Consider the following 27,279-nt stretch of genomic DNA (forward strand, 5'->3'; position numbering starts at 1 on the left):
CACGGAGCACCAGCTACATGCCAAAGAAAGTGTGCCAAGAGCTTTGGGTGCTGCAGCAAAAGAGACAGTCACAAGGCCAGCTCCGTAGCCTCTGAGACCGCCTCCAAGCCTAACCACGATGCACGAAGTACTCATAAGACATGAAGGGATTGAAATTGCACTGAAAATATATTGAAAACCTTGTCAGAATTGCCAGATTCGAAAAATAAAAATACCATATGTCCCATGTAGTATTTGGGATATACTAAAAATTATTCATTGTTTATGTGAAATTCGAACGTAACTGGAGAATTTTGTCTTTTATCTGTGGTAATCAAAACAGTGTGGTCCTGGCAAAAACAAATTGAGAAGACAAAAAGATCAATGGAACAGAAATGAGAGTCCAGAAATAAGCCCACACATATACGGTCAAGTAATCTATCACAAAGGAGGCAAGAGTATACAATGGAAAAAGAAAGTCTCTTCAACAAATGGTGTTGGGAAAACTGAACAGCTACATGCAAAAGAATGAAACTGGACCACTTCCTTACAGCACAAAGATAAACTCGAAATGGATTAAAGACCTAAATGTGAGACCTAAAATCATAAAACTCCTAGAAGAGAACATAAGCAGAAATTTCTTTGACATCAGCTGTAGAAACACTTTTCTAGACATGTCTCCTGAGGCAAGGGAAATAAAAGCAAAATTCAACTATGGGGACTCCACCAAAATAAAAAGCTTCTGCAAGGTGAAGAAAATCATCAACAAAATAAGGCAACCAAGTGAATGGGAGAAGATATTTGCAAATGATACACCCAACAAATGGTTAACATCAAAAACAGATAAGTAACTTCTACGATTCAACAGCCCCCTCAAAAAGTCTGATTAAAAAATGGACAGAGGACCTGAATAGAAGCTTCTCCAAAGGAGACATACAGTGGTCAACAGACACATGGAAAGGTGCTCAGCATCACTCATCATCAGAGAATTGTGAATCAAAACCACATGTGATACATGATACATGAAACATACAACCTTGTACCTGTAAGAATGGCTAGAATTAAAAAAAATAAGTAATAACAAGTGATGAGGATTTGATGAAAAAAGAACCCTTGTGCACCGTTGGTGGGAATGCACACTGGTGCAGCTGCTGTCGAAAACAATATGGCAGTTCCTCAAAAAATTCAAAATAGAACTACCCTACAATCCAGGAATTCCACTGCTAGGTCTGGAAGCAATCTTAGCTTGATCGATAAATGGATAAAGCAGATGTGGCGTACATACACACACGTGCACGTGCACACAGGAATATTACTCAGCCATAAAAAATGAAATCTTGCCATCTGTGGTGACACGGATGGACCCACAGGGTGTTACGCTAAGCAAAATAAGTCAGTCAGAGAAAGAAAAATACCATATGATTTCACTCATATGTTACATTTAAGAAACAAATGAACAAAGAAAAAAAGAGACAAACATAAAACAGGCTCTTAATTGTGGAGAACAAACTGGCGGTTACCAGAGGGCAAGTGAGGGGGGACTGGAGCACACGTATCAGGATGAGCACTGAGTCCTGTGTAGAATTGTTGAATCACTACATTGTACAGCTAAAACTAATTAATGCTTTTTATTATATTTATTTATTTATAAATAAATAATGCTTATCTATTTTATACTTCAATAAAAATAAATAAATAGTAAAATAAATAAATAACAAAACTGAGGGGAAAAACTTATTGTTTATGTGAAGGTCAAACATAACCGGAAGTTTTGTATTTTACCTGGCATCCTACTAGGGCTTTCCTTCTAGAAAATGAGGGCTAGCCTTGAATTTATCACATACATTTGAACCCTGAGGATGTCTGTCTCTTTACCTCATTCTTTTTTTTAATACTCCATTTATAAAAATCTCTCCTTCGAAAAATCTTTTCAAAGGAAAGCCTTGGTGTCAGTCACAGGGCAAGGGTGATTTCAAGGTCTTGGTTCCAAAGTTCTGGCCACTAGAAACAACAGCAGGGTGGGAGAATGGTAAGCACTGTCTCAAGACATGGGAGTTCTACCCGTTCTAAAATTTCAGACATCACCATTTTTCAAAGTTTAGATCATCTTTCCCAGCAAGCCTTAAGAGCCGTATTAAGAACATGCAGGCTTTACACATGACCTTGAAACTGGTGGTGAGCAGGCTCATGGGCTAGGGGAGGCAGAGACGGGGCAGTGCGGGGCGGGGAGGGGGGGAGGTTGTGCAGCTGGGCGTGGGAAGGGCCGTCTGGAGACACTGGGAGAAGAGAAGTCAACCTCAGGATCCCAGACTGTGCTCAGACCATCCCAAGAAGCTGCACCCTCCCCCTCTATTAAGCAATGAGTAAAATAGCCTTTTTTTCTTTTTTTTTTTTTTTTGGAGAACTGCCTCTCTCCTGACTGGCAAGGCTCACAGATTCCACAGTGGAAAGAAGTGTCTGGAAGAAAAGGATGGAAGGATGAAGTTCTGCAGAGGACAGCCTGTACATGTAACTTGAATAAAATGCCTTGAGAAGAAACTTATTTTAACCTAGCTTTGTCATCCAACCAGCTTTGTCATTCAAACGAACAAACAGAAACTTCTGTCCATGTTGGAAGGCAGCAGCCAACATGACTTCTTATTCTCCAGGGCAGGAAACAAAAGGTGCGATTTGCCCAAGGGGTGCGTAGTATCTGGCCACCACTTCCCCAAAGAGCCAACTAACTCCTGCCATGTTCTAAAATGGTCAGGGAGAGAAGGAGCAGAGTAGCTCACACCCTACTGAGGATGGAATTTGGGAACGGGCAGCCCTCTTCCAGCCCTTCCATTTCCTTCTCTGGAGATGCCGAGAACGGACCTTCCGTCGTCAACTTCCTGGTTCCTGACCCAAGGCTGGGAAATTCGTCTCTTTAAAATTTTTACAGAAGGCCTATGAGATTTTTTTAAAGATTTTTTTTTAAGATTTTATTTATTTAATTGTCAGAGAGAGACAGCTAGAGAGGGAACACAAACAGACAGAAGGAGAGGGAGAGGCAGACTTCCCGCCGACCAGGGAGCCCGATGCAGGGCTCCATCCCAGGACCCTGGGACCATGACCCAAGCCAAAGGCAGAAGCTTAACCCACTGAGCCACCCAGGGGCCCTCATCTTTCTTCTTAATGTTAATCTGTAACCTCTACTTGAATATCACAAAAACATAAATGTGAGTTAGTATTTCTTTTCCTACAAACAGCCAGAGAAGGCTGGATGGAGGAAAAAGAATTCCTTCCTGCAGGAAAAAGAAAAACAAAAAATAAAAAAACAAAAAGCAAAGGGTCCTATATTCCACCCAACAAAGTGGAGCCTGAACACTTCTAAGCCAAAAATACACTTACTCTCATCTCTCCTCCCCTCTCCAGAGTCGATCCAGCTTTTAAATGTGCTTTAGTAATGGAGGGGCCCAGCTCCAACACATCCTGGACTAACCGGGGATTCGGAAATGTCAGGGGAACTAGTGCGGCTGCCTGGGGAGCGCTGTAAGCCCAGCCTCGGCACAAAGCTTAGCTCCAGGGGCAGGGAAGGGTCCACGTGGGGCCCGGTGACAGAGGTTTTTGTCCCCCAGACGCCCACCTGAACCCTTGAAAGGGGACAGAAAGAAGACAGTCAGGCCCAGGAGCTGCTTCCCCACGGAGCTCAGTCAGGCGGTGAGCTGCAGGCCTGGCCAGGCCACACTGACCCGCACAGCTTGCGGTCAGTAAATCTGAAACCCGCACCAGGCCTCAGTTTCCCCATAGCACCTGCCTCACGGGATGGTTAGTCAATATTAAAAGACCCCCAAAGCCACTCAGCAGGAGTGTGGTCAGTCAGTCACAGATAGAATGTTCCACAGCAGTGAGGACTGACAAACGACAGCAACACACAAGAAGGACGCGCCTTCCGAACACTACACGGCAGGAGGCCAGACACAAAAGGGCCGTCTACCGTCCGAGGGCAGTGATTGGGAGCTCGCACACAGGCCACACAACACCATCTGCAGCACGGGCAGACAGGGTGGACATCCAGGGTGTCTGACCGGTCACCCTATGAGCTGGGCCTGTCACCAGTGTACACGGGCCCCCGCCAAGGACAACACAGAGCGCCAGTGAGCCGGGGGGGTAGGGGTGGGGGAGCCTGAGGGACCTGGCCTGCCTCTGGAACTGCAGGCCCCCCTCACGGAGGACAAGACAGCCGACATTTAATCACACACCCCGTGGCTGCTCTGACACACGCGGAAGGAGAGACCCCCAGCCGCTGTCCCCTGGCTTGTCAAGTCAAGTCCAAGCCTGGGGTCCTGCGGGGAGCAACTGGGATTGTTTTTTAACAGGCTTAACCTGACAGGCTTCATCAATCGTGCATTAAAATAATCCTGGAACTCGATTTTGCTGCCTTTTGCGGACCGCATGCTTTGGTACAACAGGACGAGAAATGGATTCAAAACGGCTGGGCAGGCAGGGTAGCAATTCCCTGCTTTCCTGCCTCCATGTGGTATGTGCGAGCTAACCCAGCTGAGGGACTGGGAGGGGCTCCGAGCACCTCTTCGTGAGCCGGGTTCCCTGAACCATGTGTCTGAACCTTCGAGAATCCACAAGAGGGCAAAGTATTCCCAACCACAACTCTTGCGCATTCACACTCCAGAGCTCTCTCGGGTTCTCGTCAGCTGATGGAAACACGGGGAAGGGAAAGCATGTTCCCTCGGACACACACAAGGCTCCCACTGTTGAACGACATCGTGCTTCTGGGCCTTGCTGGCACATGACAGGCTACACAATTTGGAAGACTGTGTTCTAGCCTCAGGAGTGTGGGGAAAGCGGACTGCATCACAGGCCTTAGGAGACTCCTTCCCTCTAGCCCTGCTCCCCAGGCAAGAAAGACTTTTCCAGACGCCTGGGCTTGACTGTCAGCTCAGTGGGCTGGCCCAGCTCCACCTCAGCCTCTCAACCTGACCACGCCTGTCCTCTATGTCCCTCCTCTTCCTGAGGACATGCACACCCCTCCTCTTGCCTGTGTGGAGGCAGCCAAGAGGGAGCCTTGCAGAGGCCCCCACAACCCAGTCCCACCCCTGAGCTCTGAACCCTCTTCCAGCGCCAAACCAATAACCACTGTCTCATGGATGGTCCAGCCTGATGTGGATGATGGGACAATTTTCATCACCCTTTCACGCTTATTTTCAGTGAGTGTTTCCTTTCTTTTCCAAGGTCTTTTTAGATGCCATGCTTCCCAACTTTTCTCAAATACAAATATCCTGCGTGATTAATCCAGCAAGTACTTTCCATCTGAAGGACTCCCCAGAAAGCTCTGACTCCAGAAAGGAGACAGCTCCCATGGAGTTGAGGTGGTTTTACAGCCCTAGGAAATCCTTTGACAGGACTTTATAAAGATGCCTTGTCTGAATGCTGGTGATTAACTCTGCCCAAAACACAAGGGTCTTCTGGGTTTGACTGGAAAAATCAGCCTCAAGGCCAAGCTGACTGGATTCTGTGTACCCACCTCACAAGCTGTGCCTTTGTCGACTTGTGTCGGCAAGACCGGGGGACGGGGTGGGGCGTTACACTCTCTTCTTCTGTAGACCCATAGAAACGAGCTAACTCAGCAAACCTTGAACAAACAGGGATCTTTAGTGGAAGACTGGTTTCAACATGGAAACCTGGATCAGGTGAGCCGAAATTTTAGTTTGTGGGGTTTTTCCCCCCTCTCCCCCCAACCCCGCTGCCCGCCCGCTTGCTTGCTTGCTTGCTCTCTTATATTAGGCATGTGTTGAACCTGAATAAAGACGGAAACCACAATTTCTTTGAACTGATTATAAAAATGTGACTTAAAAACATGGCATGTTTAATGACTTCTCTTCGTGCTATCAATTCTCTATTTTCCTTCCCTTTAAGGCAGACTGTTGCCATCCTACAACTGGGTTATAAAGTGCCTTCTAACTGCCAGGGTCTATACAGGTAAGCATCAGAAGTCCCTCTTCCTTATAAGCCTAATGCTCTTTGTTTATCATTCTCTGGTCTTTTCCCTTCCATTTTTTTTTTTTTTTAAGATTTTATTTTATTTATTTGACAGAGAGAGAGAGATCACAAGTAGGCAGAGAGGCAGGCAGAGAGAGAGGAGGAAGCAGGCTCCCTGTGGAGCAGACAGCCCGATGCGGGGCTCAATCCCAGGACCCTGAGATCATGACCTGAGCCGAAGGCAGCGGCTTAATCCACTGAGCCACCCAGGCGCCCCTCCCTTCCATTTTTAATTGTGTAAATTATCCTCAAAATGACACGTAGCTTCTGGCCAAGAATCCTGTCCCTACTCCCAAAGTCAACTTGTGCTGGTCATTTACCTACCCATGCTTCAAAACACTTCACATCAACTTTTCACAACAGCCCTGAAAACAACCCAAATGTCCACCAACTCGCAAATACACATGAGTTATGACCACGTGATGGAATACTACGCTGCCATAAAAAAAAGAATGGGTGACACTGCTACAACACAGACCTTGAAAACATTTTACGAACTGAAGGAAGCTAGATAGTAAACACCATAGATCATGGGATTCCAGTCCAGGAAACATCCAGAAAAGGGAAATATTTAGAGGCGGAAAGTAGACTATTGGTTTTTGGGACTCAGGGTGGGAACAGGAGCAATGCAAATGAGCATAAGGAATCTTCTGGGTGTGATGGACATGTTCTAAAGTTAGATTATAATGATGAGTGCACAACTCTATAAATTTCCTACGAATCTATGATTGTACATCACTGAATCTTTAAACTGGGTTGAGTTTTGTAATATGTAGATTCTTCTTCAAGAAAGCTGTTTTTAAGGATGTCCTTCACATGTTCATTGTTTAACGAAAATGCTGAGTTAGCCTATTTCATTCACTCGGAATCTCTTTAAATTCTTGTCATGGCTCCAAAATACAAAATTTTTGTCAATGACTAAGACTACACACAATAATTCATCTTGACTCTAACATTTATCCTAAGTATGAAACATCTCCTGTTGGGTAGTGTCTTTATTTTGATGAGACTGTGGTGAGCTTGGTCTCAAAGGCTTCGAAGCCAGGGGTGCCGGGGTAGCTCAGTCTTTAAGCATCTGCCTTCAGCTCAGGTCATGATCCCAGGGTTCTGGGATCGAGCCCCACTTTAGGTTCCCTGCTCAGCGGGGAGCCTGCTTCTCCCTCTCCCACTCTTCCTGCTTGTGTTCCCTCTTTCACTGTGTCTCTGTCAAATAAATAAACTCTTTAAAAAAAGGATTTCAAAGCCAGGGTTGAGCCCTAAGATAAGAAATGTGTGAGTAAATCAATTATATATTCACACAATGGAATACTATACAGCAGGCTTTCTCAGCCTTGGCACTATGTTGGGGGACTGTCGTATGCATCTTGGGATGGTCAGCAGTGACCTTCCTGCTGCTCCCAGTTCCAACAACCAGAAAATGTCCCCAGACATTGTCAACACCCCCCAGGGGCACAGTCAGCCCTTGCTAAGAATCACGGGAACGCTGCATTGAGAATGGACAAACACCACCACACACAATCCGGACGTTCCTCACAAATGTAACCTGGCACACAAGAAGCCAGGCATGGAAGAACAGATCATACACAATTTGATGCAGATAAAGTTCAAGACCAAGCAAAACTAATCCCATGGTGACCGAGAGAGAATCAGTGACTGGAGAAGGAGCTTCTGGGAATCGGTCAGCATCTGTTTCTTGGTCTGGGGGCTGGCGACACAGGTGTGTTTATGAAAATTCACTGGGCAGCACAGGTAAGATTTATATATTTTTCTGTATGTATATTACCCTTCAATAAAGTTTAAAAATATGGGCCACGGCTGCTGGAGCAGAATACAGGGCATTCAGGGTAACTCAGGAGGGGCGCGGCAGCGACTAACAGGGTGCTAACTCATTCCTCCACCATGACTCCTTCGGCCCACCCTGACCCATAAGACAGAAATCCAGTGTGTTCCACTGATGAATGATAGCTTGTTCCTGGGCTACTTTGTTATCCAGGTGCCAAAACCAAGAAAGCCACCGCCACCCACCCACTCCGGCCCATTCTCAATTCAGACTTGTAGAGCACAGGCCTCCATTTAATTTCAGTGTGAAACGGAGCTGCGGGAGACCGAACAAAGGCAGGCTCACTCCAGGGCTAAAGAAAAGAATGGGTCTGATTCCCAAATCTGAGAGCAGCCCACGTGCCCGAGGAGGCAACTACCGTTGTTTGCTACACTCGTGGAGAATGGCTTGTGCTGGGTCATTCATGCTCTCACTCTCAGCTGGGACTTCTCCAGACCGGCGACGTGCCTTGCCCAGAGTGGACCAGAGCCAAGGATGGAGTCTCTCGCCATAACGACCTTTGATCTAAGCAGGGTTAGGGGGCATTAGACCCAGGCTCACTAATGGGACCAGTGAGTTCACTCTCTATACAACTTAGCTTCTGAAAGCCTCAAAGTATCAGGAGTTACCTGAAGGAAGTTAGCCTTCCAACATTGTATGTGTAAGTTAACAAATAAATAAATAAGAGAGCAATAAATCTCCGTGGGTCTCTCATGTCTCTGCACACCATGTGAGTGGGGTGCTAACTGCTGTCTATCCCAGGCTGTCTTTTCAAGGGAATAACCTTGGATTAGAGAGAGAGCACTTCCACCCAGAGCAACGGGCCAGCCTGCCTATTGCCTATTGGTAAACAGTTTGGGTTCCCAAAGCTCAGCGTTCCTCTCCTGTCATGTAACTCACTGCTTGTGCAGGGACCCTTCTAGATGCATCCATGTCACTCACCCCCAAGGGAGAGGGGGCAAGAGAAACCAATGTACATACTAATGTTCATACTGCTTACTATAATAGGAGTAATAAAGTCCTTTGTCCCTAACCCACGGGGTCTTATGTCTCCTGCCTTGAAACTATGACAAGCTTTTTGTTACAGAGCTTCTTATTAGATGGTAACCGGGATAAAATCACAGAACTCACAGGTCTTACCTATACACATTGTCTAGCTAGGCAGGTAAGTGGATAGGTAAATAGACAGAATCTTCTGTTTTTGCAAAGTAAATCTCCTACCTAGCTACTTGTGCTGGTGAAAGATACTATTAGCTTACTATGTATCCTTCCACAGATATTCTGGGCATTTATAACTGTATGTATCTTGTTTCTTTTTTCTCCTCAATGTTACCAGGCTATAGACACTGTTTTGCGCTATGCTTTTTTTTTTTTTTTTTTAAGTGTTTGGCGATCTTTCCATATTGGTATACCTAGGGGACACCGGGACACTTCATTCTTTTTTAACAGTTGCAAATTAGTCTGTACTATGGGTATATTAGAATAACGAGCCTGTGCCGAGTATGTACTAATCCAACTCTTGTAGGGATTGATATTTAGCTTGTTTTCAAGTCTTTATTACGATATTGCCAAGAATATCACACACACACATATTATCTTACCCATGTGCAAGATCTCTCTGGAAAAAAAGTTCTAGAATTTGACTAGCTAGCTCAAAAGATGTGCTCTATTTTAACTGACAGATATTTCCAAACATCTCTATGACGACTGTACCAATATACACCTTCACTAGCAATGTATGAGAATGCTCACTTCCTCACATTCTCGCCAACATGTCACCTTCAGTTTTTACCTATGCCAATCTGATGGATGAAAAGTTAAATCTCCATACCTTTAACTTATATTTCTGCTAATGAATGAGATTGAGTGCCTTTTCATATGTTTAAGGACCAACTGTATTTCTTTTTCTGTGAATTTCATATTCTTTCACATTTTTTTGTTGATTTTTTATTTTCTTTCTTTTTGGAGGATAGGAGTGTATATATATATATATATATATATTGATTTTTTATTTTCTTTCTTTTTGGGGGGTAGGAGTGTATATATATATATATATATATATATATATATATATATATATATATATAGGAAAGCAGCTCTATGTATCCTACGAATTACAAATTTCCCCCACCCCAGGCTGTTATCTTTTGACTTTGTTTCAATTAAAAAAAAAAAAAAAAAAACCTTTGGCACGTAGTTTAAAAAATGGTTTTATATTAACCTGTATTTTTACGCACGTGTGTGTATGTGTAATAGCTGAGTTTGCGTCACGTTTCGAAAGGTCTCCCAGGTTATGAGACTATAAAAGATCCATGTTTCCTTCCTGTAGCTTTACAATTTTATTCTCTTACACTTAAATCTTTGCTTCACCAAATCATTTCTTTTCCAAATAAGTTCTCAAAAACACATTAAAATGTTTATCTTTATTCATAAGGCTAAGTATAGCTAAAAAAAATGATTGTTATCTCAACTTTGTGATCACATTTTTTCTTTTTTATCTCCATCCTTGGCAGGCAGAACTAGAATCAATCAGCCCTAGATACGGATTGGTTCAAGGTATAGTCCACATGGGGCCAAAAAGATAGACCTTAGAGAGCTAATGTTGTTTTCCTATGAAGAGATAGCAGATAGGCCCTCTGGGAGTGACTTGGTAATGATGTTCTACCCTACGATATTTTGAAATTATGCCACGTATGAAAGTGAAGAGCATCCAAAAGAGGCACAGAGAGCTTTCTTGAGGAGGAAATTCACTTGGCAGCTCTCCCTGCTAGTTTTCTCACAGGCTGGTGAGAAGGCTTAAAGGAGAATTCCCTATTCTTATTTACCCTGCTTCCAAGATGCCATGCCATTTGTTCTCTGTCGTTTTTTTTTTTTTTTTCTTAAGAAAGCTCTAGGCCCAACGTGGAGCTTGAACTCACGACCCCCGAGATCAAGCGTCATGGGCTCCACTGACAGAGCCAGGCAGGCCCCCTGTTTTCTGCCATTTTGGATCCCAAGGTCTCCTGACCCACTATAGGTGAAATTTGGTGTTCCTCCTGATAGTTGTATAGGAGAATTCGAGGAAAAGAATCGTTTTTAATTTCTTTCAGGCTTAATAAAGGTGGGTACACAGTTTTCAAAAGAGCTGTAACCAAATTCACTTCAAAATAAGACAGGAAAATGAAAGGTGCCATTCTAAAGAAACCAACTGCAAAACACAAAGTCTACCATTAAGAACTGTCATGGGCTTGAGTCATCAAATCTCTTTAAGCCTAAGTTTCTGTACTCAATGTCTACTTGTTCATCTAGGTACTGCATTAAGAGTGAATAATCTCTTGGAAAGTAAGTGCTAGAAACATTGATTTTTAAACCTAATAGATAAATTTAAGTTGATCAAAACCCATAAACAGAAAAACTGAGGCAAGGAAAGTCACAATGGGTGGAAAAGACTTGGTTAAAAATTAAATTGATTCATTTTAAGTCCTCTTAAGTGCTAGGAACGAAAACCATAAAGGGCCCGCATTTCTGCCCAGGAGGTACTTCCACATTTTCGCCCAGAAATGCCGGCTACACTGACCACTCACAAAGCAAAGGCATTTTTGGAGAGTTCTTCCACTGCGGGTTCCTGATACTCAAGTCTCAAATGCGACAAAGGAATTCTTTTAGCTGTATTCCCGCCAGAACACACTAGGTTCAACAGTGAGGACTGGAGACAAGAATCACAAGCGACTTACAAAAATGGGCTACCCTCTTGATTGTGATATGAGAATGGGGCACGTTTCCAAGGCTAAATAGTCACCACAGCCAAGAACAGCTGACTAAAAGAATGCTCTCCAGGTTTTTCCAGAAAGCTGTCTGCTCATTAGGTAATGGCAAAACAGGACAAGCCTGGCAAGCTTTTAAACATTCCAGTTGCAATATTTCATTTTAAATATTCCACGAGGAATGCAGCCATCACAGAAGTCTGCCGTAGCTAGGAAATGGCCTAACATTTCTGGAAAAAAGAAAAAAATCCAAAAAGGGCAAGCAGCATCCCACAGTAGAGAAAACCAGCCCGTTACTGGCTAGCTGCTGGCCCTCGAGCACGTTGCAATGCTCCCCATCTGTCCAAGCAAGAAATCAGGCTAGACCACGGTTCTCTAGCGGGGAAGAATTGAGGAAACTCCCAACCGGCTTTTTTTTTTTTTTTTTAAGATTTTATTTATTTATTTGACAGAGAGAGATCACAAGCAGGCAGAGAGGCAGGCAGAGAGAGAGGAGGAAGCAGGCCTCCCGTGGAGCAGAGAGCCCGATGCGGGGCTCCATCCCAGGACCCTGAGATCACGACCCGAGCCGAAGGCAGCGGCATAATCCACTGAGCCACCCAGGTGCCCCCTCAACCGGCTTTTTTTTTTTTTTAATATTTTATTTATTTGACAGAGAGAAATCACAACTAGGCAGAGAGGCAGGCAGAGAGAGAAGAGGAAGCAGGCTCCCCGCGGAGCAGAGAGCCCGATACAGGGCTCAATCCCAGGACCCTGGGATCATGATCTGAGCCGAAGGCAGAGGCTTTAACCCACTGAGCCACCCAGGCGCCCCTCAACCGGCTTTTAAAGAAACCGACACACACTGATTTAATCCAGTTCTCTGGGAGTGCAGTGCAGGCCTCCGTATTTTGTAAAGCTTAGCAGGATTGAAAAATATTGGACAAGACAGTCCCTAAGCTCCCTCTCAGGTCTCAGTCAATTCAGGGAAGCATGCAGAACCCACATAATGAATGGAACACAAGACAGCACCGAACACAGGCAAGTGTACAGAGAATTCTAACCAGGGACGTACAACACCCGGATATTAGCAGAGAATAATATTCTCAATGAAGCTTGGCTCCCCGGTCCATGAACAATAAATATTCTTGATTAATGAAAACAACAAGAGAACTACTAGAGGCACAGAACCACATGAAAAGTATTAGGTCATTAACCCCTGGTAGTGTTTGTTCTTTTTATCCAACTCTAAACCTACAAATGCTTCCACATCAAGCTCTGAAAATGTGGAGACACAAATCTCTTTACTATGAACGACAAATCAGAGTGTGAAAGTGGTAAGTTTTTTGTTTCATACTTTTCTTTTTTTTTTAAGATTTCATTTATTTATTTGACAGAGAGAGCAAGAGAGCACAAGCAGGCAGAGCAGCAGAGCGAGAGGGAGAAGCAGGCTCCCTAGCAGGGAGCCCGATGCCGGGCTCGATCCCAGGACCCTGGGATCATGACCCGAGCCAGAGGCAGTCGCCTAACCAACTGAGCCACCCAGGTGCCCCAGGTTTTATATAAGGAGTTGATATGGCAAAGGCCAAGAGGATTTCTGTACAAGGAAATGTATACTCCTCGTTTTATGGAAGAAAGAAGTGATAATGAATGGTGACAGCCAGAATCAGTGCTCCAAGAGGGCACCGTAAGTCAACTCCTTTAAGTGATCTGTTTGAATGAGGCCTTAAAAAATTAAATGCTCAGTCACTTGAGCGTCGGACTTCTGATTTCAGCTCAGGTCATGATCTCAGGGTCATGGGATCGAGCCCCACGGTGGGCTCCCATGCTCAGTATGGAGTCAGCTTGGGATTTTCTCTCTCCCTCTGTCCCTCCCTACCACTGCCCCCCACCCTGATGTCTCTTAAAGAAAAAAAAAAAAAAAACCCATCCTTGTTCAAAACTGTCCTGCGTTCTCTGGATTCTAGATGAAGAGCCTCTGATCTGATCGACCCTCCTGAAGTGGCTTGTTTGTAAGCCTGCAGGCAAGGTGGAGAGCATGCTCCTGGCCCCGAGCACCTGTGAGCCTGTCAGGGACCAGTGTTGAAGGCCCTGCAGACACAGAGCCCTGGACAGTCACACAATAATGGGGAGAAGGTGAAGGGTCTCTGAAGTGGATCCGTAAGGAGAGCTCTGTGATCTTCTGGAACCAAAATTTAAATGTGTCTTTTTAGTATTTTCTGCATGGTTCCTTAAGAAATGTACAGTGACTTGTAAGATACATAAAGCATAGCAAAAGCTCATGAATCAGAAATGGAGGAGAAAGAGAAAACGGTGCAGGGACATAGGGACAGGGCACCAGGCATGAAGCTGGGGCAAAACCATGCACCGTGGGCCGCACCCTCACACCTGAGTTCACTGGCAGGCATCTTGAGGGGGGAAACCCAGACAGTCACTCGGTTTCCAGTTTCCAAAGGATGACACCAAAAACAAAAGCAAAACAAAACAAAGAAGCAAGCAAACACCTCTGAAAAACACAACCCTTCTTGCACTAAGAGCAGATGGAAGTTTCTCCCCTGGGTCTAAGGAGAATATAAATATAAATGAACAATAACTCCATAATATCACTATAGGAGACAGGACAATGAGTTTCTTGGACTCTTGTAAAAGTAATTTTTTTAAAAAAACAAAGGAATGGCAAGACGGCTCAGTGTGGTGGGGGGGGTGGTGTGGGGAGCTGGCAAAGTAAGGCCAGGCCCCCAGCCCTCTGAATTCAGATGTGAGAACAGGCTCACAGGCCGCTGGCCAAAGTGGGTCAGAACTGGGCATTGTCCCCACCCCCCCCCCGCCCCCCGTCGATAGCAGGAGGGGCAGACAGAAGGGATCCCTGGGTGGCTCAGGTCATGATCTCAGGGTCCTGGGATCAAGCCCCACATCAGGCTCCCTGCTTGGCGGGGACTCTGCTTCTCCCTCTGCCTCTCCCCCTGCGTATACTTGCTCTTTCTCTCTCTGAAATAAAATCTTTTTTTAAAAAGGGTGGGTCATGGGGCGCCTGGGTGGCTCAGTGGGTTCAGGCCTTTGCCTTTGGCTCGGATCATGGTTCCAGGGTCCTGGGATTGAGCCCCGCATTGGGCTCTCTGCTCAGCAGGGAGCCTGCTGCCCCCCTCTCTCTGCCTGCCTCTCTGCCTACTTACTTGTGATCTCTCTCTCTCTGTCAAATAAATAAATAAAATCTTTTTAAAAAAAAAAAGTGGGTCAGAGGAAGTTTTACAGGCCATGGGAGTCTCCTGCAAATAGTCATGTCTCTGGGGAAAGTAGCCACAATGTGTAGGCGAATGACCAGTGCCCAGTTAAAACAAAGCTTTATGTAGAGACACAGGAGTTTGAATTTCACGTACTTTCACGTGTCATGAAATAGAATTCCTCCTTTGACTTTTATACTCAACCATTTTTAAAAAAATGTAACAACTGGTCTTAGCTTACAGGCCATACCAAAACAGTCAAGCGGCTGGATTTGGGGCCTCTGGGGCCTAACCTCCTGACTCCTCCCCTACAGGGCCCGGAGACCCCTCCCCGCCTCCAGAGAGCTCCTTGACCCACGCCCATTTCTTTCCTCTAGCTTCTGTCTGTATCAGCTTTTTTAGATGAGGACCATTTCCACATTATACAGGCCCACAATCCTCAAAGCCAACCGGGATGATAGCACGAAGAGACATGGCTTCAGCAGGCTGATGTTCCATGGAAATAAGAACATACTCCAGGATGAATTAGCAGCCAAGAAATGGTTTCGTTCCCAGTGTCCTTATTAGAACACACACACACAGCAGAAACATTTGAATGTACAACTCTACGTCAAGGACCACGTGTTAGAGACACGTGTGTCTTTTAGAGACACAGGAAAACACATGTAATTAGCTGAACCACTTAACTGCAGGTGTTCTGACACAGGACTGTCTCAGGGAGAATGAGGCCAGACAGTGCCTCACCACACACACCTAGTCGGGGCGATCCCAGGAAGAAATCCTTCATTCAAGTATCACTCACGCCCCCGAGCTTCCGTCTGCGGGGACAAAATGAGATACTAGGGATCTTGGGAAACTGGGCTCGTTGCTACTCTCCCTCTGGCTCATGAGAAGTCCCCATCTCTTTAGTGTCCTTGTCTAGGATTTGCAGTACTTGTAACCACCCACTCTGGAGAGCTGCTGGGATTACCAAGAATTTACCGGGAAGCTCGGACGAGCGTGATGAAAGGAAGGGATTGTGCCTTACCCCAAGGAGCCCTGCTGGAGTTCAGGGAGGGGACAATCCCCCTCGTAGAAGCACAGCACACAGCAAACCGTGTCCCCCCCAAACGGGGAACTGTTTCAGAACATGCCCCAAACCACAGAGCTGTAGGGTATGACACAGGTCTGGGCTGCCCTTCTGCAAACACTGACCCTACAATCGGCCCACCGCAGGCTGTTTTATTACCTCTCTGTATTTTTTGACACCTTCACAATCAGTTCTGGTCATGAGCTGGGCATAGGACACGGGCTCCTTGAATCCTGAAAGATTACAATTCTGCACGGAGCTGTGGAAATGCCGGCGGAGCCCCTCGCACAGCCAGAGAACAGGCGCCGAGCTTGCGGGGTTCTGGGAACCGCGAGGTCATGAATGCTGGTCTGTGCAGCGCTCACATAATGAACAAGGCAAGATCTAGAGTTACATGTAAGTCACTGCCACGATTTCTAAGGACACTTCTTCTTGAGTGCGTGCATTCAACCGCTAGAACACTGAAGCTTTGTGTTGTTAAAGCAAGATGCTGGGTTTCATTCCAAACACCACCGCTCCTAAAACTGGCCACAGAGCCTCATCTGAAGGAAAATTTATTGCCTTTTAACGGCATTTGCTAAAATCCACATCTTCTGCAGATGATACCACATTCCAGAAAGCCACTGAGGAAAATCCCTGTCTGGGCAACCAGGGGTGTCTTTTCAGTTTCTTCCCTGCCTTCATCTGCATCCACAAAGACAAAATTCTAAGCCGGCTTTAAATAATCAGAATAATCTTCTTCACGCTGATGGTCTTACCATCCATGATCTCCATCACATTAAAGAACAAAAGAAAAAGAATGATGGAAAACATAGCATTCATGCTTCCCGGGGGTCACTCCCAGCTGCTGTCTCTGAAGGCAAGCTGTTTGACCTCCGAAGACCAGGGATGGGAACACCTGGCACTTTACTCCATTGGTCACTGTGAGATAAGATACGTGGAAAGTCCCATAAGTGCTTGCTCCCTCCGTTTAGGGAACGCAGCTGGGTCAAGGAAAATACCTTTCTGAACCCTGAGGGAGATTTACACTGTGACCAAGAATTCGTCTCACAGTGTGCTGTTTAAAAGACTTACTAAAAGAAAGACTTGGGCTGTCTGCCATCAGCTCTGGTCATGATCTCAGGGTTCTGGATCGAGCCCCGAGTCGGGCTCCCTATTCAGCAGGAAGCCTACTTCTGCCTCTCCTATTGCCCTTCCCCCTGCTTGTGTCTCACTCTCAAATAAATAAATAAAAGCTTTTGAAAAAAATAGGTAGACTCAACACTGGGAAAAAAAAAAGCGGAAGAAACCAGGTATTCACGATGACCCAGATTTTCCCACTCATTAAAGCAGCTAACTGTGCTGCTACAGCTCATCCTCTGGACAGAAGCGTGTATCCCACTGGCACGTGAAGACGTGGCTTCTTGTCATCGAATTTCTAGGCTGTCACCACACTACTCCCTTCGTTGAAATACCGTAACCCTGTCTGTCTCCAGTAAAGGAGTTCACGCTCACCCCAGAATCGCACCCACTAGTGCTGCTCTCTCTTCTTCAGGCTAATGTGACCATATTCCCCCAAACGGAAGGTGCCTTCTGACTGTCAGAATCCCCACATGCGCCTTGTTGGTCCCTACTGAAATCAAAGCCATCTCCATCTAGCTGCCAACATCCGTCAGCCTTGACCTCCATTTGGGCCACATTTTTATTGTATGAAAAATGCACCGGTGGCCTGGGCACCTTTTATTGTGTCTACAAATCACACTTACTACTTGGCTCGAGTATTAGCAGCTTTAGTGGAAACAAATCATTCTGTGTTTGCTGAATAGGAACGTAGTGGTGAGGCTGACAAAGAAAAGTGTTACCCATGCTTGTTGGGTCTGGAAAGAGAGAAAATTCATTTTCCAATTCCTCACCTTCTGTCACCAGCAAGGGGGGGGGGGGGAGTGTGTAAAGGTAAAGGAACACACCTTTGCTATCACGTGTCCTTTACCCTTAAAAAAAAAAAATGCTGGGAAGTATCTCTAAATAGAATTCATTATTGGGGCACCCGGGTGGCTCAAGTCAGTTAAGCTCTGACTGTTGATCCCAGCTCAGGTCATGATCTCAGGATGGGGAGATGGAGCCCTGCCTTGAACTCTGTGCTGGGCGTGGAGTCTGCTTGAGACTTTGTCTCTCCCTCTCCCTCTGCCCCACCCCCCACCCTGCCTGTGTGCTCTAGCTCTCACAGAAAAAAAAAAAAAAAGAAGAAAAAGAAAAGAAAGATAAGCTTTCGTTACTATTATCTTGAGATATTAGCACTAGGCAGCTGCCAAAATATTTTGCAAATGAAGCAGTAATACTAGTTACCTAAGTCTCCTTCCCTCTATGAAATAAACAACTTATTAACCACAGAGGAGCTAAGAAGATTTTAGCTTCTCCTGTGAGTAACTCTCTAAAGACTTCTTTCAGTTAAATGAGCTCCCTTCTGACTATTTGTTCATAAGCTTGCTTCCTGAGATGATGAGAGCCCTAGGTGAGCTAAAATAAAGCACATTAACCCTCTGGAACACGGCCTATCTCATTCGTGCTCAGTGCTGGAGAGGAACAAGTTGCAACACCAGAGGAATTTTCTAAGAAAACATGCTCTAGAAATCAAAACTCCTGATAAATATGCAAATCCCTCAGGTGGAATCCTAATGTCAAAGTTTTAGGAGCTCTCTTCTTATATGACTCATGTAAACACAATGGATGAGTATAAAATTTTTTCTTTTATTTTTTAGTAAGTACTCAATGCATTGCTGTATTACTGATCCCATGGTCCAAGAACTGTAATTACATAATTTGGAACAGCCCCTCTCTACTGGGACTCAGCGGACTAGGTGATGGCAGGACCACACAATCATTATAGTAGACTTTACGGTACTTCATGAATTTAGGATAAACAGAGATGGATGGATTTTGAGGCTAAGCTGGAAATTCTAAGAACTACAGGATCGGAGGTCTGAGTGTGTAACTGACAAGGTCCGACTTCTACCAAATAGTTTTATCTGTATCACACACCATGTAATCACTGGCATCTCTTGGGTTTTTTTTGCGGGGGGGGGGGGGGCGGTGGGTTGGATAAAATGATTAAACTGTTTGAGAAGGCTTAAGGAAGAGTGAGTGAGGTTAAGGGAATAGGTGGAATTTTTGAAAGGGATATGGGCTGCCTACTCAAAACATATTTCGAAATAGTAAACTTAGCATTTGGGGAACACTGGTTTTTGGTCTGTATCTCCAGAAGATCAAAACAAAATGCTAGAGCTAAATCAGGGTGTAATCATGACTCACTGATAATCAACTCGGGAGTGGTGTTTTGTTTTGTTTTTTAACCTATGGAAGATATTTCCAAGTCAATAAAAGCAGCAGCTAAGCTGTAGAAAGAAATGGGTAGGGCCTCCTTCAAAGGGAATGTGCCACAGACAGAAGTGGGGGGTGCAGTCAGGGGCCAGAGTTCCAACTCCATTGTAGGATCACCAACCAGCTGGCCCGGAAGACGGCCCTGGGCCTGGGCAAGCTTGGAAAAGCTGTACATCAATCACCATTACACAGGGCTTATTATGACGAGCTCTTAATTTTTCTTCCAGAAGTAAAACGTTAGGGTGCTGTATTTAAAAATACGTTTTTAAAGTAGGAACAGCCTCGTTAAGCATCTGACTCTTGATCTCGGCTCAGGTTGATCTCAGGGTCATGAGTCCAAGCCCTGCCATTGGGCTCAAAAAAAAAAAAAAAAAATAAAGAGGAAAACCTGAATTAAAAGTAAGTCATTTAAAATTCCGGAACACCTGGGTGGCTCAGTGGTTAAGCATTTGCCTTTGGCTCAGGTCATGATCTCAGGGTCCTAGGATTGGGATTGAGCTCTGCATCAGGCTCCTTGCTCAGTGGGGAGCCTGCTTCCCCCTCTGCCTGCTGCTCCCCCTGCGTGTGCTCTCTCTTTCTCTTTCTCTCTTTCGCTCTCTCTCTCCCAGACAAATAAATAAATATAGTCTTAAAATTTTAGCTTAGTAGAGAAAAGGATTTTTTTAATTGTATGAGAAGTCAGTGGGAGAATTGTGTGGATTTGGACCCGGGGTACTACAGTACTTACTGACTAGGCAGAAGGTGGAAAGAGTATAAAGGTTGTGGGTGCGGTGTTACAATTAGAAAAAGAAAATGCTATGTTCAGAAAAGACTTAATGACAGAGTTTGAATGGACTAAGAAACTATAATTAGAAAATACAAGGCTTTAGTAGCTACAGCTAATGACGGCAAGCCCAGATCCCAGGCAGGTTATTCAGTAAACCCTTGTTGAATGAACGGAGTCAGAGGTACATGAGGACATGAAGGGAACAAGAAGGGAAAAGATTTTAGAGACCTTAAGGAAAACAAAGTAGTGGACCAGGAGCGGGACACTGAAAAGGGAATTCAGGTTTTTAACAGTAGGAAATACATAATAAAATAAAAATTGTCGCCAATATCTCGGGTTGCTCATCTTGCTAGAAATTGGGAAGGCATGAATTATCCGTAAAGAAACGATGACTGGGGAGGGAGTCAATGAAAGAGGTTATGGGGATAACATCTCAGACTTTACCGTAGGTGATGTAGGTCGCTAACCAAAGTCTGCAAATGATTTTCAAAGCACAGACCCCGCATACGTTAAAAAGAAGTAACTGCAGTAGCACTAGACTAGCTATAGACGCTGGGTGGGTAAATATCAGTATTTTTCATAACAAAACACAGAAAGCACTTGTTAAGTAGATTTTTTTTTAAATTTTTTTTTAAAGATTTTATTTATTTATTTGACACAGAGAGATCACAAGTAGGCAGAGAAGCAGGCAGAGAGAGAGGAGGAAGCAGGCTCCCTGCTGAGCAGAGAGCCCGATGCGGGGCTCGATCCCAGGACCCTGAGATCATGACCTGAGCCCAAGGCAGCGGCTTAACCCACTGAGCCACCCAGGCGCCCCTGTTAAGTAGATATTTACAGCAAATCTTAAGCTGGCATAGAAATGATCACCTCTAACGAGTAGCAGGTGACATAGTACATTCGTGCAACTTTTAGAAAAGCTTTGTAACAGGTCACAGGCCATACAGTTTTATTGCCAAAAGTTAATATTTGCCGCTGGACAGATTGAGTTTGCCGTGTTTATGTGGCAGTCATGTTTCCTCAATACCGGTTACAGCAAAATCAACTTCCAGAGAAAATCTGAAATGCAGAAAGAGCTGCTGGGAAGGTTTTACAGGAAGTCACCCCAGCCAACGCATGGAAGTCACCATGTGTTATCGGAGGAGAGTTCAAGTTCAAGTTTGGGACAGCGGCTCCCTTACAGAGAGAAGAAAAATAGTTCCATCTTGTGCACCAACTTATGCTAAGTTGAAAAAATTATCTGGTGACTGAAAAGGCAGAAAAGAGGAACAAGAAGACCAAATCTGTACATATCCAATGTTATTATTAACTGACCTTGTTGGAAAATCTTATTTCACATTTATTGAAAGCAAAGGGCGCTGACACACCAGTGTGAGTCTGAGAAAGAGTGCGGTGTCCTGTGCCTGGCACCGGGCTCGGCGAGAGAGGGGCCAAGTAGCTTGGGGGACTCTGAAAGCAGGGGCACTGGATGCACCTGGAATCCCAGACGGACCCCAGAGGACAGGAGGCATGGACAGACTCCAGCAGCCCCCAAGGTTCCTCAAAGTGCCGGCCTGGTCACACCAGGGCAGGAGCCTGGTTCCCACACTCCTGGGAATGGCGGGGAGCATTAGGATCTTAGCCCCAGAACTGTGCTGGGGCAGCCATGACCTCAAGGTAGCCAAGGAGGAGGACATGGAGAAACAAGAAGGGGCCTTTCAGACCAGAATGCACTTGAACTGGACCAACACTAAGGAGGAGACAGAATGGGGCGCATCTCAAAGGATGCCCACCCAGATAAGATAAGTGCCCCCTCCCCAGCCCTGACATTAGTATTTTGTAAGGAAAAATGATTCAATTAAATATTTCTGACTAGCAATTGGATTTCGGTTTTTAAAGCACTTCTTTTTAAAGTGCTCCCTTTGTAAGAATGATACAAGTAGGGAAGATAAAGGTCGCATAGGAAACGTTAGTGACACACAGGAATCAAGAAGAGGCTGAGATGTTTGTCTCCAGCACTGATGGTCTAGGTTACACACATTTCCTTCCATGCAAACAAGTAAGAAATGCAAGTTATAACATAATTTAATTAGGCACATCAGAAACTGACAAGAGAAAAAGAAACTACCAGGTTAAATCTGCAAGGAAGTAGAGATGTAAGAGGCAGGCAAGCAGGGAGGCACGTCTCTCCTGGCAGGAGCAGGTGTGAACGATTTCGACAGCCTCACGGGGAGCTGAAGCAGAAATTGAAGCCCGGAACGCACCCAAGTGGGAAGAATAAAAAAGCCTTGTCAAGTTAAGCGGAGGCTTGTGAGAGTCCTCCCCTACACGGACGAAGAAACCCACCTCCCACACGGACAGGCTGCGAGGACAGTTTGCCTTGGCATTGAAAGTATTCCTAGGGGGAGGCGGGGTGGGTGTGAGAACTTGTTTGCAGAAGCTGGCCCTTGTGTGCAAAACTGCAACTCAAATTCACCTCACCTGGGTGGTCTGAAACACTTTAAGTGGTAAATTTAGGTCCAAGTGGTCCCAGACCCGTGGTGCTGCCAGAGGCCCAGCAGAAACAAAGCAAATTCTACCCCGAAAAAAGGCCACTCATCCTAAGCCTCAAAGAACCCCTGCAAGTCCTTTTTCAGTGGTAATGACAAATACCCAGGCAAAAATAAGCAAGCACACAGGAGCAGACAGAGGAGAGAGAAGGAGAACTCTCAGAAAAATTGAGATCCTACAGGCACATTCACCCTTTAATGAGTTCCGTGGCCGTTTGTGCAACAACGACTTACTGAGCGCCTAGTGTGTACCAAGTGCTGTGTTCACAGCTGGCCTGTGAACAAACCACCCAGAGGATGAAAGCTTCGTTGAAACGACATTTTATTCATGTTCATTTACATTTGGTCTCTGTGTTTTCCTAAGACTTCCAAACACAAAGACTAAGGAGTGCCTGGGACTATTTATTCAAGGACTTTGAAATAAACAGTCACCTCCTAGAGGACTGACATTGACATTGTTGATTCCTCTTTGGGTCCCCAAACCCACGTTCAAGTTAGGCCTAACGATCCTCTAAGCAAACCACAGACTCCGGTGCCTGGACAGAAACGTGATGAAAGACACAGATACCAATCTCCAACGGAGCTGCATTTATCTTTAATGGCAAAGGTCCACACAGAGGAGTCTGGGGTGAATTGGACAAACACTAATTTTAAGGCAGATGTGGAGACAGTTGAAGGCACAGGAAGGGTGGAGAGAGGTTTGTCCTATAGTGACACCTACATAGAAGGCCTTTCTTTCTTGGCCAACGTCGTTGGCAAGATCTTGCCGATCTCTGGGTTACTCTGGTGTGTGCGCACTCATGACCGGCCCTGCTCTTTCCAGCTTTTCACGACGATGGCTCTGATCGTGACTTCTATTCTTCTGTAGCTGTTCGCTCTCATTACATATTCTGGTGGTTCTTATTCAGCTTTCGCAACACTAGGACCTGTGCTTTCTGCTTCTTGCTTGAGAAACCAGGACATCGTAGTGGAGTGACTACAGTTACCACATACAGGGGACTTACTCGGGGCCTGGCACTGTGCGAAATACTTTTTAGTTCTTTACTCCTCACAACCTCGTAAGGGCTAAGACATCATTACGTCCATTTTACAGATGGGTACTACACACCAGAGATTACATCCTGAAACAGATACAGCAGGAGCATGAGCGTAGAAGGTGGACGGACCTGGATTCAAACCCTGACCTGCTCCTGGCATGCTCCTCCCCTAGAGATGAGGCCTCCGTGTGGATGAAATGAAAGAAAGTGTGGCCTCAAAGTAGTGCTGGTTTCCCCTTCCTTCCAATGGATACTCATCGAAAATTGATGTCTTGCCCTAGACAGCATTGTCAAATAGTTTTCGAAGTAACTCCTATTGGAAAACTAATGTGGTATTGTATAGACTCCATAAAATAATAAAAGGTAAATAATCATTTATATCTATGGATCGTTTTAAGGTACCAATACCCCTTCACTCCTTCCCAACCACTGGCTTGCTTGATGTTTGGGAAAGTATTTTACTATCTCAGTTGTCTTTTTTAGATTGGTCGTCTGTCTCTGGGACATAATAACATTGTCTGAACACAACAACACTGCCTTGAAAAAAATGCTAATCCAGGAAATGATGCAAGAAGAAAGAATCAGGCCTTTGCCTTTCTTTCCAGTCCTGTGGAGGCAGACTGCCTCCTTCCTTCTCCTGGGTCTGAGTGCATGTGGGCAGGACGTTTGGTGGCCAGAGCTGGAGGTAAGTAAGGCAAGGGAGGGAGAGACGGATGGGACACAGTGTTATCTGTGCTTTTCATGGTAAGGATGCCTAGCCCAGAAGGAATGTGCTACCTTCCCTTATAAAAAAAAATTTCATTTTCTTCTCAAGCTCTTAAGAAAGTCATCCTATAGTCGCTCATTCAGAGTGTGCCCCCCCCCAAAAAAAATCCTGGGAAAGATGTATTGTATTCATGCCACACAGTAGGAGTGCAACAAATACTTGCAATTACCACAGTGACTGTGGTGTACATCGACCACCCTCTGTGGACAACGCAGAAAATAATGCAGGGATCGCTGTGAGTCTCTGAAAAAGGCAGCCCCGCCTCACTTTTAGGATAGTTTTCTAGATCAGCACGACCTACTTCTCAACTAATGATTATTTCCAAGGCCAAGCGTGTGGACATATTGTCTGGGACCACAAGGTTTCAGATACATGCAGAGTTAACATTTAAAAGCTTGAGAGAGGGGTGTCTGGGTGCCTCAGCAAGTTAAAGCCTCTGCCTTTTCGGTTCAGGTCATGATCCCAGGGTCCTGCCCCTCATCTGGCTCTCTGCTCAGTGGGGAACCTGCTTCTTTCTCTCTCTCTGCCTGCCTCTCTGCCTACTTGTGATCTCTGTCAAATAAATAAATAAAATCTTTAAAAAAATAAATAAAAGCTTGAGAGATTTCAGATGCATTTAAAGCTGGCTTGCTTTACCCAGCCGCCTCTATTGGGCCCTTCTGGAACTCGTGTTAGCATGTGGATTATAGTCCTGTTGGCTAAATAAAAGTTCAGAAGTGCTGCTAGCTTTTTCAGGTGTTAATTTAATCCTACACAGAACACACACACACACCCAAACAAAAAATAGAAGGCTTAAAATGAGCAGATAGGAAAAGCAAACCCTCTGGGCCCTCAAATTTCTCACTGTCTGACTGCACAGGGCCGGGGCACCAGTTTGTAGGCCCTGCTCTCGGACCCTCCTCACCGCAGGAGAGTCTGCTGACTGGGGTGTGAAGGAGAAGACCACCTACCCTTTCGTTACTAATGCCTGACAAAGCTCGCTACCAGAACTGGGAGGGATTCTCCAAGCAGACAAGAAGTCCTAAAACCCCACGGATAGGCCGAGCCGTCAAGTGTACCACACACTTGTCAAGGAGAAGACACCATTTAGAATTCTACAGAAACCAACCATATTAGATGGGAATAAAACACAGATGATTTTCACTTAACAATATTTTTAAAGACAGTACAATACTGAGAGTCTCCACACTTGAAAATCGCTCCTATAAAAGGCAGCTGGGCCCTAATCACTCTCGCTTCTTTAGATGATGCCGCCTTCATCCTGGACCTTCTTGCCTGTCTGGTGTGGTCCCCTGAAACCACGAAGCACCCATTGCCTTTTCCTTGCTGCAGCCCCTGCCCAGCCTCCTTCAGGACCCTCCCAAGTCCTCCTTGGCCATCTCTCCTCCCAGCCGGCCAGGAATACACCTCAAAGATAGTTCAGTGATAAGCATAATAACAGTAATAAACATGTACTGAGCACCTACTATGTGCCAAGTTCAAGTCTAATTCTATGAGAGGGGTCAGTCAACCCTCTCGGTAACCAGCATAAACCACCTGAGGCTTGCGGTGTGATAAAGGTGAACCATCCGCAGTCCGCCTGCGCACCGAGACCTAAACTTCTGGTGTGGACCGAATGCTGTCTGCAGGGGTCCTCCCACCTGGAGTCGGTGATCACTGCTACCATTTTTAGGAAACAAAATTAATAGGAGCCCCTATTGAGGGCACCTGGGTGGCTCAGTCGGTTGAGTAACCGACTCTTGATCTCAGCTCAGGTGTTCATCTCAGGGTCGTAGCTTGAGCCCCTCATGGGCTCCACGTTGGGCGTGGAGCCTACTTTAAAAATAATAATAATAGGAACCCCTATTGCCAAGAAAGGAACTTTTCTTTGCAATCCCTCTATTTTCCATAAAGGGAATGGCCCGGATCACTTCTGGATTAAGCGGAGCCTCCTCAAAACTGTCCATTCATTGGAACCCACCAAGCCGAGGCGCCCCGGGGCGGACCCCGAGGTGCCGCCCGCTGCCAGCAGAGCGCTGAGTCAAGCTGGAGGGCTAAGGGCCGCCAGGGGAGGCGGCTGCCGGTTCCTCCACGAGGTCTGTCATTATGGTCCCCTCCGAGGAGGTGGCAGGCACAAAACCCCAGGGAGTGCCGCCGACGTGCGCCCAGCGCCCAGACCCGGCGGAACCGGCCGGGGCTCTGGGCCACCCACGAGCGGCGCGAAGATCACACCGAAGAAAAGGCGGGTCCGGGGAAGCTCTTGGGGAAGAGAGGAAATCTCCCGTCCCTGCCCCTCTGGCTCGGTCAGGACCGCCGCGCGCGCCGGAGCCCCCCTCCCGGGCGTGGCAACCCGGGGCCGCGCAGGTTCCCCGGGGCGCCGGCGGAGAAGGACTTGCCCCGCGAGGGCTGCCCGCGTCCCCCTCTCCGCTCTCCCTCCTCCTCCTCCCCTCCCCGCGCCGGAGCCTCCGCGCCGAGCTGCTCGCCCGCTCCCGGGGAGGGGACCCGGTGCCCGGGAGCGGCGTTGGGGTGGGGGCAGGCGGCCCGCAGCCTACCGTCTTCTGCTTCTTGATCCCCGACATGCTGGCGGACTGGACGCTGCGCGGCGGACGCTCGGAGCTCGACTCCCGGGAGCGGAGGTGCGGGAACTCTCAGCGCGGCGGCGGCTGCTGGGGCCCGACTCCCGGGAAGGAGGTATAAAAAGGCTCCCGCAGACACGTCGCACTTCCCTTGACCGGCCCCCTCCTCCCACTCCTCCCCCCGCCGCCCTCCTCTCCGCCCCGTCGGCTCCGCCAGCAGCGCCCAGCCCAGGGGACCCGGCCGCCGCCTGGGCGGGTCCCGGCCCGGCCCCCTACTCGCCAGAGCTGCCGCGCCCGGGCCCGGCCGGGGTCGAGTTCGCCCTCCCCTCGCCCGCGCCCAGCCGGTGCCAGCGCACCCCCGCCTCCCGCCCCACCCGCGCCTCTTCCAGGAAGGATTCCGGTCCCCGGGACGTTCCTGTGGGCAGGGTCCTCGGGGGGCAACCGC

The 27,279-nt window shown here is 46.6% G+C and overlaps 1 protein-coding gene across 2 annotated transcripts in view; it reads right to left on the reverse strand.

Moving 5' to 3' along the window:
• The window catches only part of PAPSS2 (3'-phosphoadenosine 5'-phosphosulfate synthase 2), a 70,966-nt gene extending 43,995 nt beyond the window's left edge, over positions 1–26,971 (reverse strand). The window contains exon 1 of one of the 2 annotated variants that reach the window (XM_046026154.1): positions 26,811–26,971. In XM_046026154.1, coding sequence (XP_045882110.1) covers positions 26,811–26,837 — 27 coding nt within the window. In that variant the 5' untranslated portion in view covers positions 26,838–26,971. The remainder of the gene's footprint in view (positions 1–26,810) is intronic. The other variant, XM_046026153.1, reaches the window with a different exon arrangement.
• Positions 26,972–27,279: the final 308 nt, after the last annotated feature.

This window comes from Meles meles, chromosome 13 (genome assembly GCF_922984935.1).
Source record: "Meles meles chromosome 13, mMelMel3.1 paternal haplotype, whole genome shotgun sequence".
NCBI lineage: Eukaryota > Metazoa > Chordata > Mammalia > Carnivora > Mustelidae > Meles > Meles meles.